This window comes from Carassius gibelio, chromosome A3 (genome assembly GCF_023724105.1).
Source record: "Carassius gibelio isolate Cgi1373 ecotype wild population from Czech Republic chromosome A3, carGib1.2-hapl.c, whole genome shotgun sequence".
NCBI lineage: Eukaryota > Metazoa > Chordata > Actinopteri > Cypriniformes > Cyprinidae > Carassius > Carassius gibelio.
This window is the reverse complement of record NC_068373.1, coordinates 32,289,317-32,303,718: the sequence shown is the minus strand read 5'-3', so window position 1 is coordinate 32,303,718 and position 14,402 is coordinate 32,289,317. Positions and strand designations below refer to the sequence as shown.

General features: G+C 35.9%; 2 protein-coding genes and 1 long non-coding RNA gene across 3 annotated transcripts; 2 read left to right on the top strand and 1 right to left on the bottom strand.

Moving 5' to 3' along the window:
* Positions 1-3,169: 3,169 nt before the first annotated feature.
* On the top strand, positions 3,170-4,856 carry LOC127956605 (uncharacterized). The gene is made up of 3 exons (XR_008153604.1): positions 3,170-4,289; positions 4,381-4,604; positions 4,814-4,856. It is a non-coding gene; the product is annotated as an uncharacterized LOC127956605 (long non-coding RNA).
* A 474-nt stretch (positions 4,857-5,330) lies between these two features.
* On the top strand, positions 5,331-8,380 carry LOC127956307 (G2/M phase-specific E3 ubiquitin-protein ligase-like). Its single transcript, XM_052554150.1, has 6 exons — positions 5,331-5,502; positions 5,591-5,901; positions 6,166-6,344; positions 6,571-6,743; positions 6,837-7,051; positions 7,981-8,380. The coding sequence occupies exons 2-6, from the start codon at positions 5,619-5,621 to the stop codon at positions 8,235-8,237; spliced, it is 1,107 nt and encodes a 368-aa protein (XP_052410110.1). The 5' UTR covers positions 5,331-5,502; positions 5,591-5,618; the 3' UTR covers positions 8,238-8,380.
* A 722-nt stretch (positions 8,381-9,102) lies between these two features.
* LOC127956230 (uncharacterized) lies at positions 9,103-13,179 on the bottom strand. Its single transcript, XM_052554040.1, has 5 exons — positions 12,789-13,179; positions 11,679-11,812; positions 11,305-11,470; positions 10,496-10,789; positions 9,103-10,195 (listed from the first exon to the last, which is right to left on the bottom strand). Exons 1-5 carry the CDS (start codon positions 12,896-12,898, stop codon positions 9,403-9,405), a joined length of 1,497 nt encoding a protein of 498 aa, XP_052410000.1. The 5' UTR covers positions 12,899-13,179; the 3' UTR covers positions 9,103-9,402.
* Between the last annotated feature and the right edge of the window lie 1,223 nt (positions 13,180-14,402).

Below are 14,402 nucleotides of genomic sequence, written 5' to 3'. Positions count from 1 at the left end.
ATTGCACATATTCTTTAAAAAATTAACCTTGCAACACGGCCTTTAATTAATACGTGTTTTGCGTTAAAACTGAATGTTACGAAACGTGTAAGAGTCAGTAACTTATCAAATATAAAGTGGCAAAACCTGTCTGCACACAAATAGGAGTTCAGTTTAACAAAGGCCTTCAAAGTAAATCCCACACAACAACAAATAACATTAGCCTATAAGTTAATTGTCTCCCGCATAAATAAAAGCTTCTGAACTATTTAGCTACCCGATCATACAAATTTGCATATTAAAGAAAAAAACACAACCTACTGTGTAATCGACTCACCTGTTAGAATGGCTGCGATCTGGCCTCAGAGGTAGACATTAGGGATGTGCAGTATCGATATATCGATACTCAAAAGCTTCTATTGTGGTATCGATACTTAATTATATTTAAAATTTCTTTATAACTAAATGTTTTAAGCAGTGTGTGGAGGCCAATCGGGACGGTGTGTGTATGATCTAAAAAGAAAAGGTCTCGCGGTCGCGGTGGTATGACGTTAACACCGATTGGTATGCGGCTGCGCGCAGTGCAATGTGCCTTTCACCATCACAACACGGCATTCACGGTCGCGATTTGCGTGAAAGATGACAGCAGTACCGCCACTCCCTATACGCAGAATACGCAGTCTGCATAGGGCTCCAAATCATAGGGCTCCAAATCTCCCATCCGCGCTCGCGCTCGCTCGCACCTCATGTTTGCGACTGAATGTTCATAATTGATGGATGGACATCTATGCCTGGCTAAAGGACATCACCAATCCGGCGCAGAGAAAAGAAAACAATGAAAAAATTAAGTTGGCTTGACGTTGGACGTTCGAGAGTTATGGAAAGCCAAATGGGTCAGAATACGCGTGCTTTTCAACGCCGTATTCATTTTAAAACGCCGTTTTCATAACGCCGCCAGGCGTTAAATAAGCGCCGTTACGTGATAAGTTAACGCCAGACGCCACCAGGCGTTAAAATAACGCCACACGCCGACCGACGTTAAGTTAACGCGACACGCCACTTAAGATGCAAATTTATTCGCTCATCTACATGGACACACCTCTCATGGCTACGAGGACTCTACGGCAAGTCAGAGCATCCAGTTTGCAAGAGCGCGAAGATGGCAAGAAGAGCCCTTACAATTGTACATATAGGGGATAAATGCCCCTGAATAAGCTTTTGTCTCATGAAGTTATCACCCCAGGCACGAATGAGTGAAAATGTGGAAATGATTTTATTCAACAGTTAAATTAATAAGGAAGTAATATTATTATTTTATTATTATATTATATTTTGAGTAGGATATCATTTCAATTTAATAAATAGTTGGCCATAGTTTTACAAAAATAGAAATTCTGTTTATTTACATTTACTCAACCCAATGTTGTTTCAAACCTTATGTCTTTATTGCGTTTGAGGAACATAGGAAGATATTTTGAAGAATGCTGATAACCAAACTGTTTTAGTCTGTAAATATATGTTGATTCAGATGCAACTTCTGAAACAAAGCATAGCATGTGTAAACCTAAATTAAATATACATTTTTAAAGCTACATTTTGATTCTGTTTTCTCATTCTTTGCTTTTCTCATTTAACACAATTTGGCTATATGATAAAATATCTTTTGAGGGTACTTTTTCTTCCTTTTTAAAACATAATAACATATGATAAACTGAAATCATACTCAAAAGTAGATACCTGAATTTTTACAATAAAGCACTTACACACACACACACACGTCTGGTCAGCTATCCTTGTGGGGACTCTCCATAGGTGTAATGGTTTTTATACTGTACAGACCGTATTTTCTATCGCCCTACACCAACCCTACCCCTAAACCTAACCCTCACAGGAAACTTTCTGCATTTTTAGGTCAATTTAGGTCCCCTCCGTGACACGAGTCCCCATGAGTCTGTGTGTATTCAGGTTTAAGTCCCCACCAGAATAGAAAAACAAATACACACACACACACACACACATATATATATATATATATATACATATATACATATAATGAATATTGTTATTACATGACACAAATGAGTGTAAATAATAAATTTCTTGTAATATATTCCAAAATATATCTATAATCTGTGTTGAAATATATATATATATATATATATATATATATATATATATATATATTTCTATATATATATATATATATATATATATATATATATATATATATATATATATATATATATATATATATATATATATATATATATAATGACCTTTTGGATGTATTTCATTATTAATCTCTTTGTAATCTATAATAACATTACATTTATTTCATATTTCTATATGTCCTTCTTGAATATTAAGCAATTTTGGCCACATTATAAATACTTTGTGAAATTGCACATGCTAAAATATAAGCATTATTAATGTGTTTAATAAAAACATAAACATTAATTAGTGAAAAGAAAGAATTATTTAATAAACAATTAGAATGATTAGTACTTGTCTCTCATTGGACTGATTAGCCTATCTCTCAAAACCTTTCTTAATTAGTTGTACAGTATTGCATGATTTGTAGATTATATTTAATACACTTTGCGTAAACGTTTGCAATTAGTTTTTAAAAGGTAACATTAAGGTCTTAAGGCGTCTATGCTTACATTTCTTTATATATATATATATATATATATATATATATATATATATATATATATATATATATATATTCAAAGAGTTTTCTTTATTTTCATGACTATGTAAACTGTAGAGTCAGACTGAAGGCATCAAGGGCTATTTGAGCAAGAAGGAGAGTGATGGGGTGCTGCTCCAGATGACCTGGCCTCCACAGTCACCGGACCTGAACCCAATCGAGATGGTTTAGGGGTGAGCTGGACCGCAGACAGAAGGCAAAAGCACCAACAAGTGCTAAGCATCTCTCTGGGAACTCCTTCAAGACTGTGGAAGACCATTTCAGGTGACTACCTCTTGAAGCTCATCAAGAGAATGCCAAGAGTGTGCAAAGCAGTAATCAAAGCAAAAGGGGGCTACTTTGAAGAACCTAGAATATGACATATTTTCAGTTGTTTCACACTTTTTTGTTATGTATATAATTCCATATATAATTCCACATGTGTTAATTCATAGTTTTGATGCCTTCAGTGTGAATCTACAATTTTCATAGTCATGAAAATAAAGAAAACTCTTTGAATGAGAAGGTGTGTCCAAACCTTTGGTCTGTACTATATATATATATATATATATATATATATATATATATATATATATATATATATATATATATATATATACATTATAGGGCGATATTTGACTCCTTAAAGATTAGTTTTTTAACCTTTATAATCCCCTTTTTCAAACTTTATTAAATGTATTCCATATTTTAAAGCCAAAACATTTAGATTTTAACTTAGCATCAACATTTCATCTTTGCCATGCACTTAACTTTTTTTGTTGCATTAAGGAATATTTACAGACTTCATGCATAATAACGATGTTATGAGATTAATGTTTAAAATATGAAGTTTTGAATATAGAAATATTAAACAATTTAAATGACTCAATTTATAAAATGAAACTGAAACCGCCAGTAGGTGGCAGCATGTCACTGAATCATTTATTAAATCGATTCGTTCAAACGTCTGATTCATTTATGATTTTAAGACAGCACCGGATGTAGTGTCTGGCGCGTTTTTTAGATTGTTAGGTCATTATTAATCTCTTTATCAGAGAACAACAAAGATGTCTGGTGTACCTAATAATTTTAGAAGACGTCTCAGTGGGATTAGAGATCGCATAAATGCCCAACTTGACAGTTTACTTGAAGCATCACCAGCAGAGCTTGGAGAACAAAGTCTTGTGGACAGGTAGGGAATGTCTGTCTGCCTATCTATCTATCTATCTATCTATCTATCTATCTATCTATCTATCTATCTATCTATCTATCTATCTATCTATCTATCTATCTGTAAAATCTTTAAATAAAATCTATTTATTAGCCCTATAAATTCATTGGATGATTTAATTCGACAACTTAAATCATGACATTATAATAACAAACAATAAGTATCAAACTTACTTTATCTCAGATCATTAATTAGGTTATAGCAAATATGTTTAAATTTCGTAGTAGAGTTATGTTTAAATGTTCTCTGAAAGGTTTGAGATGTTCCGCAACGAACAGCCGTTGCATGGTCCTGCTCGTCCCAGAAGGACGCGGAGGAGAAATGTGACATGTACATTTAAAGTAACTCTTCTCCGCACTGGTATTGATCGGTTATCTTCTTTGAGAGGTAAGTCCTTTGCTTATAATGCTATTCATGAAATTGTCATGTTGATTGTAAACAAATTAAACTAACAGCATTTCACATTGTTGACCAATAGATGCCATTGCCAGTCAGAGACTTGTTGTACAGAGAGAGCAGAGTGAGACACAGTTTGCAGAAATTCTCAGAAGCACGTTTCCACAGCTTCAAGGGAGAGAGTTTGAATTATGCAGGGTTGATGCACAGAGGCAGGTTTCACGTTTGAGTCTGGAGTCAAAAACCCCAGCAGCCATAATTGCTAGTGGGCAGCTAGGAAGATCGGCACTTTATGTACAAGAGAAGGTAATCTAATCTAATATTCAAAAGGCCTCTTTGTGTCTGCAGTATTATGTAGAAACTGTGTTCCTATTGTTTGATCTATTTCATATCAGTCTTCGTTTTTTGGAAAGCCTAATATTTTATTGCTTCCTTTATATTATGTATAAACAAAAGTGCTACAAATAGTGCAATAGTACATTCAAATGAAAGATCACAGTTGTTCAATTTTACAGAGTACTTATGCACTTGCACAAGTGAACTCCTCTCCAGCTCCAGCTCCAGCTCCAGCCGTGGCCTCCTTCTCATCTCCAGCCGTGGCCTCCTTCTCAGCTCCAGTTCCAGCCATGGCCTCCTCTCCAGCTCCAGCTCCAGCCGTGGCCTCCTTCTCAGCTCCAGCTCCAGCCGTGGCCTCCTCTCCAGCTCCAGCTCCAGCCGTGGCCTCCTTCTCATCTCCAGCCGTGGCCTCCTTCTCAGCTCCAGTTCCAGCCATGGCCTCCTCTCCAGCTCCAGCTCCAGCCGTGGCCTCCTTCTCAGCTCCAGCTCCAGCCGTGGCCTCCTCTCCAGCTCCAGCTCCAGCCGTGGCCTCCTCTCCAGCTCCAGCTCCAGCCGTGGCCTCCTTCTCAGCTCCAGCTCCAGCCGTGGCCTCCTTCTCAGCTCCAGCTCCAGCCGTGGCCTCCTCTCCAGCTCCAGCTCCAGCCGTGGCCTCCTTCTCAGCTCCAGCTCCAGCCGTGGCCTCCTCTCCAGCTCCAGCTCCAGCCGTGGCCTCCTTCTCAGCTCCAGCCGTGGCCTCCTTCTCAGCTCCAGCCGTGGCCTCCTCTGCTGCTCCAGCTCCAGCCGTGGCCTCCTCTCCAGAAGTTTCAGTGGCATTTTCTTTACTCAGTCCAGACACAGATATTTATATCTCAGATGAAGATGAGTATGAGTAAGTCAATTGATGTTGTTAGACATGTATTTATACTGTAGTTGGATCAAAAGACGGAGTAACATTCTCTTTTATTTCTTTTTTTCAGTGTTGACCTGAAATCATTGTTAAATACAATGTCAAACAAAGTGGATTTTACAGCTGCACCCATTTCCAACCAAATCAATGTAACACGATGCAACATCCTAGACAGTGGCATCAGAGCCTTCCGACGCCAACGTTTTAACCCTGAGGCAAAACTAGATGTTGTGTTCAGAGATGCTGATGGGATTGGTGAGGGAGCCGCTGATGAGGGTGGACCAACGAGAGAATTTTTAACTTTGCTGATGAGGGAAATCCACTCATGCGAAATATTTGATGGAGAGGACTGGAAAAAAACACTTGCCTGCAATTCCAAAGGTAACCTCCTGCCTAATTTGTGTGTGTGTGTGTGTGTGTGTGTTTACATTAAGCATTTTGGAAAAATAGTTTGCCTCCTTTATAATTTTCTGTAATTCTGCACACTTTCACATTGAATGTCATTAGGTCTTTATAAAAATCATCTTTAATTATTAAAGTTAAAACATAGTCCCCTATGAAAAAAGTGATTAATTTTTTAAGAAGCACCACACATTTTCTAAGCATTGTTTATAGACATAATAATGCTTTTCCCATGTGTTACAGCACTGTACAATGGAATGTACAAAATAGTTGGACGGATGATAGCTGTGTGCCTGATACATGGTGGTGTGGAGCCAAATTTTTTTTCAGAAAGACTGTTCTGTCAGGTGTGCATCCTTCAGCCCCCAGTACCAGACCTTCAAGAGATTGCTGACTATGACTTCAGAGCAAAGATGACCAAGGTTAGTTTATATATTGCACATTTTCATTTATGCCAGCTGTTGCTTTGTTAGTAACTGTAATTTGGCGATAGTGGTAATATCTTAGAATGTTTAAATTGTTAACCTTAACCTTAAAAAGCTCTTACTTAAGGGTTTGTGTGTGCATTAAATATTTAAATTTTTTATATAAGTATTTTGTTTCTTGTATTTAATGGCTAATTTTGTGTTAAATTCATTGTCAATTTAGATCCAGTTGGCACAGAATGTAAATGAAGCACAGTGTGCTATAATGGAGGCGTCTGACCAATTAAGTATGCTGGGGTCTCTATGGCACATCCAGACGCTAGAAGACAGAGACAACTTAGTGGAATCAGCTACCAAGTTTTTCATCGAGAACAGGTTGAGGGATTCCTTGGAACAGTGAGTATAAGAATGTACAGATATTTTCACCTGACAAATTACCAGTACTATTTTGTCATTGTTTCACATTTGGTACATGTTTTGCTTATCTAGATTTAAAGAGGGCCTGGAGTGTCTTGGGCTTTTACATTTGATGCAAAAGCATCCTCAGCTCTTTAAAGAAGTATTTATGTATGAGGAGAAGCCACTTTTGGCCGAAGACATATCTGCTTTGTTTAAAGCAGAACTTTCTCCAGTTGGCAGCAACAGGAGAGTAGTGGAGAGTAGAACAATCTGTTTCTGGAGGGACTGGCTCATAGAAGTGGAAGGTATGAGATCAAACTGAAGCTATGTTGGATCTCTCTCTCTCTCTCTCTCTCTGTCTGTCTATCTATCTATCTAGCTATCTATCTATCTATCTATCTATCTATCTATCTATCTATCTATCTATCTATCTATCTATCTATCTGTCTGTCTGTCTGTCTGTCTGTCTGTCTGTCTGTCTGTCTGTCTATCTATCTATCTATCATATTTTTTTAAGATAAATTAAATAAAAATGTATATATGTTTGATGAAATCCCATAGCTCATGTGTGCTTTTAACATATTATCCCTGTATTAAAATGTATTTAGTTGCCACTTGAACAAATCTTTCATACACTTTTAAATATATACTGAACCATAGCACACCTTTAACTAATACACTTATAAAACACTTGTATATTTGGTTTACTTTATCTGACTACACTTAAAATCAATTTATATTAAGTGTACTTATGTGGTACAGTTGGGAAAATGTACTTATATTTATTAAAAGTTTAATTTAGGATTACTATATAAAAATCTACTAAGATTGAACTAATTTTTAATGTAATGAAATCAAACTTTAGAAGTACACAAATAAAAGTCCTCTGTATATTTTTGTGATAGGATACTTTATTTCAATGCACTAAAAATGAATTTGAGTATTAGTGCTACTTAATATACTTTTTCAAGTGCAAGTAGAAATACACCTTTAATTAGTGTCTATATAAAATATAATCTTATTTAGCACAAAAAAATGAATTTACTACAAAAGTACTTGCTTGTTTTTAAGTATTTTTAGTACATTCAACTATACTTTATTGTTATCTGGGATGAGGATACTTATATGGGTTTGGAAGAACATGAAGTACAATAAACTGTGACAACTACTTTACTGGTATTCTGTATCTGCAAAATGGTCATTAACTTTTTTTTTTCCTGTTCATTTTTACTAGAAGGAACTGCATATCCACTCACCTTAGACAAGATTCTTGGATTTGTGTCAGGATCTACTGCTATTCCGAGGCTAGGGTTCCCAGTGGAACCCAAATTGGAGTTCTTACACCCTCAAGAGAATGAGGCCCCTAAAATTTTTCCAGAGGCAAATACCTGCAGCATTGTCTTGAGGCTACCAATCCATCCCAGCTATGAACTCTTCAGAGAAAACATGGAAAGTGGTATTTTGCAATCCCCCACTTTTGGAGTGATGTAGAAAAATTGTGTTGGCTGTTACTGATGTAATAGTTTTAAATATTTTCATGTTTTAAAGTTTTATTATGAAACATGAAGAGCTAAATTGGCACACCACTGCTCTAAGAGTAGAAAAATATTTATATTCTCACCAAAAGTGACATTTCAAGCCTACAAGCTCTTCATCAGACAATGATCACATACATCAAACTAGAGTGACATGATCACCCACATGACCCCCCGCCCCCCAAACCGAATGGCAATCAGATAAAGGCAATAAACATAAAAGTGAAAACAACCATTAACTACAAATGCTGAACCTCAACATATTAAAAAAAAAAATACTTGCAAAATATACATAAAAGAACAATACTTTATCTCTCACAAAAATCATTAAATAAAATGCCTGATGTTAAGAAAACAATCAACATCAAGATAGAATCAAATGTAAATTTGATTCTATAATTTATGTATACTTTACAGCTATTTTTTTTATATAGGCTTAGGTTCAGAATTTGTAGTTAGTGGTTGTATTCACTTTTAGGTTTGTTTATTGCCTTTATGTGAGGTGATTTCCTGATTGCCCTTTTTTGGATCATGTGGGTGATCATGTCATTCAGGTTTGTGCTATATATAAAACCTGAACTATGTATGTGTTCATTGTCTAATGAAGAGCTTGTAGGCTCGGAATGTCACCTTTGATGAGAACATAATACTTTTGGAGCTGTGGTGTGCCAAATTTCTTCTTAGTTTTAGGTATTTACGTGGTTGAGCACTCACATTAAGCCCTTCAGCCTGTTGGATGTGTGCACTTCGATTATCTAAAGTTATACAATGGACATTTCATCATACAGTTCTACTACAGCTTTTTGATGTTTGTAGGGGTTGCTAAGTTTTGTCCCTTTCTCCAGTTCTGCTCTGTCTTGGGATATCTGATAAGAATCCACATCTGAAAGTATTCAGATTATACTACAAATTAATGAAATTTACATCACAATTACAATAAAAAGTTGTTTATTAATGTGATTTAGTGTTTTTTTTTTTTTTTTTTTTATCTCAGGGATATGACTAGCCCTTACATAAACTATAAATGAGTCAGGAAAGTAGAGGGGAGATACCGATCAGAATATGACACATGCCATGTAAAACACTTCAAACAAGTAACAGTGACACTGTTAAATGTCAATTTACATTCTTAGGTTTTCCACAAAAGAAAGGACATTTTTAAGTACATTTACTCCAAGATTTTCCCGGGGACCTTCAAGTGGATCAATTTGTTCTGTGAGTTGTTTCATCTCATCATCAGTCACAGTGAACTGGTTTGGAGGTACGGTAACTCGTTCAAGCCAATGCACATGAGATACCGCTCCAGATACAGAATGACTGTCACCACCAACAAGCTCTGCTGAATTAGTCTCTCCTCCAGTGGAGTCTGAGGGTCTTGCAAATATCTCCTGCATTGCAGTACTTGGCAGACTCTGTTGTGCCAGGCAATCCCGGACAAAGATTTGTAGAGGTGACTGGTGTCTCTCGGTTCGTAAACCATGATTGTTCCACTGGTGTTTAAAATTTGTCAAGTCTTTGTTAATTCTTGGGATGTAGACATATTGCAGAGCCCACATGTGCATTTCATTATCTACATCCACAATGCCCTCACTCTCAAGAAAGTGGAAAAGGTCATAGTACACATTTGACACCCCACGCCACAGATCGACCCAAAGTCTTTCAATCCTCTGATTGTGTGTACTTCTTCCTCTAAGAGCACTCCCTCGTTCAGTGCCTCTGAACAGGTTCATGAACAAGCACACTGCATTGTTCTCTCCCCCATGGTCAGTCCTTACTCTGGAAGGGACTCCATATTTGGAAATGGCATCCAAGAAGCAGTTCATGACAGTGCTGCTGCGATTGTTGTTAGATGCTTGGAGAAAGGTGACAAGCCGACTGTAGCCATCAATGGCACCATGAATTACTATCCTCCATCTAAATTAACACAAATACATAATTACTTAGTTGAGCATAAAACCTGCATTAGACAACAACAAAATATCCAATGAAGGGTGTGCTTTAGATGTTCTACAAGAGCACTGTTACATCCATTTCAACAACCCTTTTTATGCAGCCATACTGATTTCTGTTAATGAACTGCTTAATTCTGAAATTTAGACTTTTAAAAACAAATTTTAAATTTAGTGACTTAATGGCATTTTGTTAAAGCAACAGAATAATAAAGTGGTTAAGGCATAATGCAATGTTTAAGATTGCATTCAAAAAGAAAATTACCTTATTAGTTTGTGATTTCCATCAAGATGCCATAAAGAATTAGGTCCTGCGACACGGTAGGACCTTCTACGTAGTCTCTGAGACATTGCTCTGAGAGCTGCAGCCCTTGGGTTGACACGATGCATACTGCTCCGCACTCTGCACCTCTGAACCCGAATTCCCTCTGTCCTCAGTTGTGCTCGAACTGCCTCTGGTCCAAGTTGGTCATTTCCAGCCACTATATCCCTAATTTTTTCATCTAAATCTGCATCAGATATATCTGAGTATGAGGAAGACTGCAACAGATTGAAGCACCTGGAAATATATATCCAAGCATTTTAACATTTAATAGGAGCGCTAAAATAAATCAAAAGTTGCACTCAGCATTTTTCCCAACTCATTATGATCTAATGAGATGAGTACTCCAGTCAGCCTAAACATATGACATTTTAATCTAGGTGGAGCAAATTCCCAAATATGTTTCTATTGTTATAAAATGCTTTGGATAAAAGTGTCCACTAACTGACTAAATGTAAATATAAATAAAATTCACTTTATTAATCGGGTTACACAGTGTAATTACACATTTAAGTACTAAATAATAATAATAATAATCTAGATGCACTTACTATAGGGTTGTGGTTAGGAATAGGATTAGGGTTTAGTTTATGGTCAGTATCATGTAATTATGCACACTACATGTAACATATGTAACTGGGATAAAATAAAATGTTTCCATCATTTTATTAGTTTTGCATGACAAATACACCTGTGAACAGGGTGTAATGTGTGTAGTCAATGGATATTAGTTATTATATTACATAACTTACCTTAAACGTCGCTTGACTGTGGATATGGAGGTGTGTAGAATTTGTGCAATCTGTTTTACAGTGAAGCCACAAGACAACAAAAATGACAGCTGATCCTGTGTAATGACATAAGATGGTGCACCTCTGGATCCACTACGAATCAGTGGAGGTCGATATACAGTGCTGTCTGTAGAATAATTATAATATATTGCTTTTATAAACAATTATAAACAGACTTCTTAATTTTTCCAATAGTTTGTATGTCTGTGTGATATGTTATGCTTAGCAAAATTATTCAAAATATATTACTGTAGATGTCAAGTTACTGGCCATCAAAATCAGACAATCTAACTGGAGTTTACTGTGAGTAATTAAGATTGTTTGATTGCATTTACCATCCTGTGCTCTTGGTTCAGAAGTTTGAATCTCCTGAATAAAATCTGATACTTCATGGATGATCTCATCTGCTGCCTGAGTATGTAGAAGAGTCCCCTTTGCCCATTCCAGGCTCCTCAGCATGGTTTGAAGTCTAAAAAGTAAATGTTTTTTTTTTTATTATTATTATTTTTATATTAAATAAATTAATAACAATACATAATTTTTTGCTTTGTTTTAAATAGTATATCATGCTATGTTTTTTTAAAAAGAAAGAAAAATAACCTCAAAACTCATTTTAAAGTCTAAAAAATGTTGTTCTAACATGTTGCTTTAGAAAGAAATATTCAATTTACATTTAGGCTACACTGTCAATTTTTTTTAATTTATTTATTTATTTATTGAAGCTGCATCTGAATCATTATTTACATACATTTAATGACTAAAACAGCTTGGTTACCAGCATTCTTCAAAATATATGTTCCCCAAAAGAAATATAGACATTTAGGTTTGAAACAACATTGGGGTGGGTAGATGTTAATAAAAAGAATTTCAATTTTTGAGAAACTATATAGCCAATATATTTTAAACATAAACTAAAAAAGATACTCACTGCTAGTAGGTGTCAGTAAATGTTTAAAAATCATTCAGTCCATTCGTTCAAACGACTGATCATTTTCAAAGTTGGAATTATTTGTGATTCCTGTAATAACTATATGAGACAGTTCATTCTGGCATTTCCAGCAATGCACATTTTGTGTGTCTACCTAATCAAACACACCTGATTTAACTCATTAGCTCATTAAAAGAAACTCAGGGGACTGAAAAGGCAGTGTCAGATAAGGAAGACATACAAAATGTGCAGTGTTGGGGGGTGCCCAGTTCCAGGGTGGAGAAACACTGTAATGCATCTTGTTTGCTTCCAAACAACTGCATAAAATGTATTAAGATGACTTAACATAGTTCTGGGGCATAAAAGTTAGTAAATTGTGTTAAAAAAAAATATTGTGCCATTATTGTGCCATTAAAATTAGCAAGTTAAATCAACAGCTCATGTAATCGTGTCTATCAAAACGTGACCGTTACAACTCTAACTAAATTATTTTGGAGAACATAAACACAATCTTTACCTGTTTAATGATGACTGAAAAACAGCAGGCCCGGGATTATCAGACAGTAAAAGGCGAGTGCAGTCATTAACAGTGTGTTTACACTGCAAAACAAACGCTCTTCTTGCCATCTTCGCGCTCTTGCAAACTGGATGCTCTGACTTGCCGTAGAGTCCTCGTAGCCATGAGAGGTGTGTCCATGTAGATGAGCGAATAAATTTGCATCTTAAGTGGCGTGTCGCGTTAACTTAACGTCGGTCGGCGTGTGGCGTTATTTTAACGCCTGGTGGCGTCTGGCGTTAACTTATCACGTAACGGCGCTTATTTAACGCCTGGCGGCGTTATGAAAACGGCGTTTTAAAATGAATACGGCGTTGAAAAGCACGCGTATTCTGACCCATTTGGCTTTCCATAGAGAGTCTCAAATTTAGGGACCATCTCTAAAGTTACATGCGATATTGGTATACACTTTTCTAAAGTAGCATTTGAGGAGAATGACTTACAGTCATAAAAACAACTGTAATTGTTCATGTAGGTGTCAGCTATAATGCACAATTGAATTGAATGTTTGATATTTATTAAAATAAACTGTAAATAATATGTAAATTGTGCAACTTTTTCACATGGGCTCAAACGCATTTTTTTTTTTAGGTTCCCTTACGAAAATTACCCATGGTTTTAACAATAACACCACAAATCATTGTTCTTGTAGCCATGGTAACTGCAAATTTATATATATATATATAACAGGTGAGTCTATTACACAGTAGGTTGTGTTTTTTTCTTTAATATGCATTCCGGTGAGGTAAAATACACGTTTTTGGTGAGGGTTTTTAGAGCATTTTAGAGTTAAATATCACGTTATTGGTGTCGCTTAAACCCGCGGACATAAAAACAACCCGCGGAGCAGTGTTAAAGTAGCCCAATTCTTGGCAACTCTGTTTTTTTCACGAGATCGATTCTCTTGCGGTACTTTGGATGCAGTTGCTTAATTGTTACTGGTTAGGTAGCCGACCGGTGTTCCAATCCTGACTCTATGCTATTCCTGTGCCACTCTCTCCACCCAAGACTTTTCTGTCCTGTCCACTTCAGCGCAATAAATAAAATAAAATAAAGCCTGTGGTGTACAAAACCTGAAGATCCATTCACAATGTAGACCTTGTTCAGGAAAAGTTTGTAATAAAATATGTGAAAAATGCAGTGGTAAATGACATAACCTTTGCAGTATAGCCTATGCCTATTTAATTTAAAATAAGATAGGCTATATGTTTTGTCATATTCTGTTCTAAAAAAAAATACATTTTGTTCATCAAAGACATGATGATTTATTGCAAAGGTATATTATAATATAAACCAATTGTAACCACATTTGTCATTAGGACAATATAGGGAACAAATAGGAAAAATAGAAACAAAGATCAGAAATGTGGTATATAGCCTAGTCTACTATACTTGTCACACTTGTAATTTCTGTTGCTATCACTTCGAAAATGAAGCCATTCTAATAATGGTGTTTTAATAATGTATTTGTTCAACATTATGAAATAACATCATAAAGACGTTACAAGAACGTTGTTATGGGAACGTTTTCCCTCAACATTCTGAGAACATCAGTCAAGTAAAAATAACATCATA

Bases quoted from the DNA above. Each gene is read 5' to 3' on its own strand.
- LOC127956307 (XM_052554150.1), top strand. From the start codon at position 5,619: ATGTCAAACAAAGTGGATTTTACAGCTGCACCCATTTCCAACCAAATC. The intron at 5,902-6,165 runs GTAACCTCCTGC...CATGTGTTACAG, and splicing joins ACTTGCCTGCAATTCCAAAG to CACTGTACAATGGAATGTAC. The intron at 6,744-6,836 runs GTGAGTATAAGA...TTGCTTATCTAG, and splicing joins TTGAGGGATTCCTTGGAACA to ATTTAAAGAGGGCCTGGAGT.
- LOC127956230 (XM_052554040.1), bottom strand. From the start codon at position 12,898: ATGGCAAGAAGAGCGTTTGTTTTGCAGTGTAAACACACTGTTAATGAC. The intron at 11,471-11,678 runs GTAAATGCAATC...ATTATTCTACAG, and splicing joins TGAACCAAGAGCACAGGATG to ACAGCACTGTATATCGACCT. The intron at 10,790-11,304 runs GTAAGTTATGTA...ATATATTTCCAG, and splicing joins ACAGTCAAGCGACGTTTAAG to GTGCTTCAATCTGTTGCAGT.